General features: G+C 37.8%; 1 protein-coding gene across 2 annotated transcripts in view; it reads left to right on the plus strand.

Moving 5' to 3' along the window:
* Positions 1–6,906, plus strand: part of elgi (E3 ubiquitin-protein ligase NRDP1 elgi) — a 20,715-nt gene extending 13,809 nt beyond the window's left edge. The window contains exons 3-8 of one of the 2 annotated variants that reach the window (XM_043027981.2): positions 19–161; positions 750–906; positions 1,669–1,800; positions 2,321–2,476; positions 2,912–3,031; positions 3,326–6,906. In XM_043027981.2, coding sequence (XP_042883915.1) covers positions 19–161; positions 750–906; positions 1,669–1,800; positions 2,321–2,476; positions 2,912–3,031; positions 3,326–3,475 — 858 coding nt within the window. In that variant the 3' untranslated portion in view covers positions 3,476–6,906. Of the gene's footprint in view, positions 1–18; positions 162–749; positions 907–1,668; positions 1,801–2,320; positions 2,477–2,911; positions 3,035–3,325 lie in introns of both variants that reach the window. The other variant, XM_043027980.2, reaches the window with a different exon arrangement.
* Positions 6,907–7,500: the final 594 nt, after the last annotated feature.

Here is a 7,500-nt window from a genome sequence, read left to right on the forward strand (position 1 = left end):
CTCTCTCTCTCTCTCTAGGCTCCCTCCTGCGAGCATGCCTTCTGCAGTGGGTGCATCAACGAGTGGTTGTCAAGACAGCAGACGTGCCCTGTCGACCGTCAGACCATCACATCCTCACAGCTGAAGCCTGTACCAAGAATACTAAGAAGCTTGCTGTCCAAGTGAGTTGTTTGGAATGTGGCTTTTGTGTTTTAGTTTTGGATTGTGAGTTTGATGAATGGGGTGCTTTACTGTGCGTTACATTTACAAGGTTGCCTATTTAACTCTTACATGAATTTTTATTGATGTATACAATTTTGCATATGATAGTGATAGCAGAGGAAAAAAAGAAAAAAAAAGAAAATTAGTTAAAGCAAGTTACCACCTATATTATCCAGTTCATCATCATCATTATATATCTAATCCTCCATTCCTGACACTCCTTTCCTCCACTGAACTGTACATAACAAGACTCATGGCATGTTTTCTATTACTTGTTGCCCTTTTTCTGGCCCATGTCTTCTTGCCATTTCTTAACTACAACCTCCCTTGACCAACAACACCTCAAAGCCAGTGGTCCAGTACAGGTCCAGTATCCAGTGTGCTTCCAGCATCAAACAATAGAAGGGACTAGGTTACTTCAGTGACATATAAGTGTCTTGGTACACAATTCCCCATCTTTTCACCATTGCATACCTATTTCAATTCTAGATTTCTATCACCATTTTCATTTTGTCTCTAACCCTTAGTTGTTTCACACTCCCCACCAGACTGTACATATCCTGTGACAACAAGCCCCATGGATGCGCCTCCGTGGTGAAGCTGGACGCCCTGACCTCGCACTTGGAGGAATGCGAGTTCAACCCCAAGAGACCCGTGCCATGCGAGCAGGGGTGTGGCCTAGTTGTACCAAAGGATGAATTAAAGGTACTCTCAGCTCTGGGAGGGGAGGGCAGATTCTTTCCCAGTTTTTGGTGTTTGTATTTTTTATGGTACTCGGTCTTTGGAGTTCTTGAATTACCTCCCGTCTTCACTACGAGAGATCAGCAGCTGATCTCACCCAGCCATGGTTTGACGCCCATTCTCACTGCCCTCTCCTTATTGTATTTTTTGGAAAGCTTGTAAGTCAAACAATGTCACAAGTTTTTGTTCCTTTGACTAGTAGTTCAATAACTTCAACCATTTCTTGGATGGTACTTAGTCATTTTTTTCCCTTTGTAATACTTGTGACTTGGCTTGTTTATCTTATCTCTTGTATTGTCATCCTCCTGTTACTCCCCTGGGCATTTACAGAGGCCTTTAACACTATACTGTAGATTTATAGTAGACTACAGTGCAGTTGGTCTTGGCTATACTCTGGCAGATGTGGATATCAATTGATTTGGGTTGTTGAATGAGAATTTGCTTCAACAGGACTCTCTCCTTCCCTGCACTTATATTTATATTTAATGTTATCACTATTATTGTTGTTAATCTTTTTTTATTTTATTTATTTATTTTTTTTATTGATATTATTTTTCCTTTCTTTCTTTCTTGTATAGAAAAATAATGAACATAGAGAGAAATGATAGATATTGTAATGCATGTACCATTTCTTACAAATGATTGACTTCACTCTTTAAATTAAATTTTTAAAACAATTGTAAAAAAAAATGTTTTATATCATAATCTTTCATGATGTCCCTGCAGGACCACAACTGCCTTAGAGAATTGCGCACCTTAATACAAAACCAGTCTGGGAAAATTGCCGAGTTGCAACAGGAACTAGCAGAGAATAAATACCAGCTCAATGAACAAAAGAGAGAAATACAGCTCTTGAAGGTAAGATTATTGTATAGCAGGATTTAGTAGTTTTTGAGCTGTGGAGAGATTTATGTATTGCCTTTCAAACTCTAGGGACTTTAAACTTTATTGAATGTGCCTGTTTTGAAAGTTACAATTGTTATATAGTCCTCTTAACCTTTTTAATACTTAACCTTTTCCCGACGGGGCACACGCTACGCGAATACCCCTATGCCGGGCGATTGCAATATTGCATTGTAATCGTCACACTGGCATGACGCACCGGCATCGGAAATTAGCTGTGTCACACGAGTGTGACGCACCGTCGTCATTGGGTTAAAAGAACTTTTAGATGAAAATAGATGAAATAAGGAATAACCTAATGATTATGTGCTGAGTGAAATGCTGAATTATTTTTAAGAAAATAGAAAGCCCAAGGTATATCTTTTTATATATAGTAAACTTTTCATTGTTGGTATAAATTATGTAACGCCTAGGTATTCCAGGCCTTTTCACCTGATACAGAAAATTAAGAGTATAACAAGGAACTGCTTTGCAGGATTTCATGAGGGCCATGCGGATTAGCAACCCCCAGATGAGAGCGATTGCAGACCAAATGGAGCAGGATGAGGTGGCCAGGTGGGCCAGTTCTCTTGCACGTGCCCGAGTCACACGCTGGGGGGGCATGATCTCCACGCCTGATGCCATGTTACAGGTATGACCTCTGAGGGGCCAGGGGAAGGGAGGGGATGCAACTGCTGACCTTTTCTGGTTTGTATAACTTTGTGTTCTACTGTATATAATTTCAGATACTACTATTATTATATTGTTATGCCACATTATGTTATAATGTGGAATAATTTTGCTTGTTGTGATTGATTGATTGATTGATTGATGTGCTCATGTGGTAGCCATGATTGAGATAGACTTGCATTAACTACTTGATTTAGAAAAGCTCATCCTGTTTGTGATGGAAATATGCCATTATTGATTTTGATTGTGTCTATAAATGTATGTTTTTCTGTACATGCTTTCTTGTGGTTGTGCCTTGATGTCTTTGTCTCTACCTGTATGTGTGTTTGTATGATGTGTATGATTTTCCGTGTATGAGGGTGGAAACCCCAAGCTTTAATTGGTGACCCTTTTCAAGGCTGTGATCCGTCGAGCTTTGAGCGAGTCCGGGTGCCCTCCGCACATAATAGATCAATTGATGGAGAATGCGCACGAGAGACGTTGGCCGCCAGGGTTGTCAACGTTGGAGACCAGACAGGTAGTGTGTACCAGAGAGAAGTTTTTTATGCCCTATTTTTGTGTGTGTGTGTGTGTGTGTATTTTTTTGGAATTTTGACATATAGATTTTACTTGATTTTCTCTTTTTCAAAAGTTTTGGGTATTAGAATCAACCTTGTCTTTCTATATAGAGAAACTAGTTATGTACATTTTTAGCAGTTCTGTTTTAGTATGTAGTAACACTCTTCAAGTACCCTCTTATGCCAGTTTGGCTGTTGCCATGTGTGCAGCAGTAGTATTTTCCCAATGTTCCCCTCCTTTACCCTGCCCGCAGATGAACCGCCGCCATTACGAGAGCTACGTGTGCAAGCGAGTCCCAGGCAAGCAGGCGGTGGTAGTCATGGCTTGTGATAACCGGCACATGAATGACGACATGCTCCTAGACCCTGGCCTTGTCATGATCTTTGCTCATGGGATAGAGTAAAGGAGGAAGAGGAAGGAAGGAAGAAAGGAAAGGTTGAAAAAAAAAAAAAAAAGGAAGGCAGGAATAAAGATGGGAAGGAAAGGAGGGAGTAATGCGCTCGCGGATGGTGCTATATAAAATCTTTTAACATGTACATAGAATATCTCTCATGGTTTTTTTTTTTTTTTCTATGTTGTGTGTGTTTTAATTTTAGTCTGTGTTTTTGTATGTAGTTATTATGAAGATTGTTCTTTTTTTTTCTCCGTCTCTTCTGTTCACTAAATATGCTGACGAGAAAAACACTAAACCAGTGAATAGATTATATGCTGTTATTGCCTGTAATGTTCTTAAAAAAGATTTTTTTTTTAACTTGGTATTTTTTTATATGTCATTTTTAGCTTGTATTTTGATTCAATATTATCATCTGCCAACACATGATCTGATCAAGTTATGTTCATACCAACTGGACTTATGCTGATGCCATGAATTAATCATAGCACATAAAATGCTTAGAGTTAAGGAATGATGTGGAGAGGAAGATCTCATTTATGCATGTGATATTCCACAAAGAGCGCAGGTTCTGAAAGTTCATTCTTCGGCATGAGTAGCCAGTGCCGAGAATTTTGCACCCAAGTCGGTGAAGCATGTTCCTCGAAAGTGATACATTTTCTAGCATATTCTCCCATTAAAAGGATAAAAGGATGGTAGTCTTAGAGATGGCTAAATCAATACTAAGAAAATAGAAATGGATATAGTAGGTATTTTTCTCACCAATTTTTAAGAGGGTTTGTGTACTGGGAAGCAGATACATAGGTATTACATAGATATGCAAATACATACAATAGGTACACACATAGATATCTAGGTAAGTACATGCATATGTATGAGCACATGTTTATCTATATATACTTAATATATATTTATATATACAATGCTGCTCTAGTCATACATATACATGTACACATATATACATATACACATACGTGTATACATATATGTACATGTACATGTATATGTATATGTATATGTATATGTATATGTATATTTTTATATATACATATACATATACATATACATATACATATACATATACATATACACATACACATACACACATGCACTTACATGCTCAAATACATGCACATGGTCACGTACACACCAACACTCATGCACACACTCACATGCCCTCTCACATGCCCACTCACACGCCCACTCACACGCCCACTCACACGCCCACTCACACGCCCACTCACACGCCCACTCACACGCCCACTCACACGCCCACTCACACGCCCACTCACATGCCCACTCACACGCCCACTCACACGCCCACTCACACGCCCACTCACACGCCCACTCACATGCCCACACATATGTCCACTGACACACCCACTCACACGCCCACTCACATGCCCACTCACACGCCCACACATATGTCCACTCACACACCCACTCACAAGTCCAGTCACACGTCCAGTCACACGTCCAGTCACACGTCCACTCACACGTCCACTCACACGTCCACTCACACGTCCACTCACACGTCCACTCACACGTCCACTCACACGTCCACTCACACGTCCACTCACACGTCCACTCACACGTCCACTCACTCGTCCACTCACACGTCCACTCACACGTCCACTCACACGTCCACTCACACGTCCACTCACATGCATACATGTATAAATACCATAAAACAGGGGTGTATCAAACAATTTTGTACACTTCGATACGTCTATTCAAAACAAAGAAAAGTTTCAACTCTGAACTTTACTTTTTGTAATGTATTTTTACTTTGGAGAACATGATGGGCAAAAGAATTCCCTTGTGGACGAAAGCAACTCTGTTAACGCTGCAGAGTATTTGTGCAATACTTAAAGGAAAACATTCCATTATCTCTGTCTGAGGAAGGCAGATGGATGTGCAATATGCAAATATATATCAATATGATTATGTGGCCAAAGTTGGCATTATATGTTCTGTTATTTTATACTGATGCTAAGGCCAGGCCAGATTAAGCTTTTACACTTGTTTGCATCTCACCAAGTAAAATTATTTTTTTGGAAATTATCAATTAGATAGTTATCTCCACAAGCTTTCAGATAATTAGCAGGAAAAAGTTTGTCAATATCTGAATTTTGAGGGAAGGAAAAACATTTGTAATGTGGTAAAAAGATGAGCTCCTGTGTAGAAAAGAAGTATATATCATTGCAATTGCACAGTGCATGCTGTTCTCAGGAGGAATTTGAATTCTGGTTATTCTACTTGGATCATATTGTATCAGAAGGCACCCTGTTTTGTGGTACATATATACTGTATATATACTTATGTCTAGGTTGAAGTTTTGTATTATAACTTTTAGGGTTGTGCAGCAGTACAGTTAAATATGGTAAAATACTTGACATTTTAGAAGAAAATGAAGAAGAAAAAATAGATAATAATTATCAGACCAATGTTCATGTCCCAGTTTACAATTTCCAAAATACAAATCAAGCTCATCAAACACTCAAATTACAGGGTTTTGGTAATCATAGACTTAGCTATCCTTAGTATTACACTGTGTCCATCTCCTCAGACTGTTGTTGGGATGCAATTATTTTATATATGTATTCCCAGTTGTCTTGTAAATATGAGAGACAAAATAATGTTGTTATCTCTCTTGCCATTCGGCAGTATGCTGTTAATTTTTTTTTTTTCTATTGTCATTTCGTTATTGCCATTCTTTTTAACAAATAGACATTATCTTTGAATGTTCTATACAAAGTCATCTGTGTGAATGAAAGAGTGGTTTGTCTGAGAGGGATTATTCTGGATTCTCCCATTCCTCATTGACAAATGTTGCATTATACCAGTTCACAAAAGCTGATGTTAATTTGTTAGGTTGTAATTGCATAGAGATTTATATGCAGGTATATATATATATTACATATATACACACTTGATACATGCATAAAGGAAGACATACATGGTGCAAATGTTAAGATGCAAATGTATAAAGGTTAATACTATGATCCAGAAGATGTGAAAAAAAGAAAATCTATTTTTCCTTATATCTGTAAGTAGTTTTCTTGATTGTAGGGAACAAATGCTCCATGATTTGTATACTTAACAGCAGTGAGCTTAAACTTTGGTGAACTGGTGAGTCAGGAATATTTGTGCTCTTGGAGATAAATTTTGCTTGGATCAGAATAGAGAATTTTAGATTTTTTTATTACAAAAATTGAAAAATGACTTGTAGATAAACACAGACAGACATGTAGATATGTGAAAATCAGCTTAATTTACACATTACTAACAATGTACAGAAACCTCTTTGTCATACACAAGATATGGCTGTGGCTGAAAAATCTGTAAGGACAGAGTTTTTATACAGATGTAGTTTTTTTTCCTAATCATTTGGCTCTGATTACACAGTGGATCCCTCATAGCTTATTACACAAATCCAATGGGTTATGTTGTGTTCCCTCTCCTTATTCTTCTTCAGCTTTCAACGTCGCCCTCAGAGGACCGGTTCCTCTTGAGGCGAGATCATCCGAGGGTCATACTGTATTTGTAACGTGAGCAGAGTTCATTGTGATGAATATTGAAAGGAAGTATGAATAAGAATACATAGAAATGTCAGATATTTAGAAAAAAAGCTTTGTAATTGATGTTTTGGCAATCTTAATAATCACAATGTCAACTATGCATCTTGTATTGTAAAATTGTATATGCTCATTCATACCTCTTTTCAACATTTGTTATGTAGTGAGGCTGTGGCCCAGCTTGCACTCTGAGCTTGAGATACCGTGGGTGTTTTAGTTTTTATTGTTTTTTTTCTTAGCAGTTGGATTATGCCTCTTGCATTGTATTCAGAAGGAGATTGTGAATAATTTTTTCATCATTATTATTTTAAAAATTTATTTGATGGTTAATTCTATGGCATGCATACATTCATAACTGGTCTATTTATAGTGTTTATTTTTATGAAGGCTTCTATTATGATTTTTTATTTTTCTGTTGTGACATGATTTTAATGTTAGTGTATACACAGTATTTATAAA

Source organism: Penaeus japonicus, unplaced genomic scaffold, assembly GCF_977035675.1.
Source record: "Penaeus japonicus unplaced genomic scaffold, GWHDUDI00000001_assembly GWHDUDI00000020, whole genome shotgun sequence".
Lineage (NCBI taxonomy): Eukaryota > Metazoa > Arthropoda > Malacostraca > Decapoda > Penaeidae > Penaeus > Penaeus japonicus.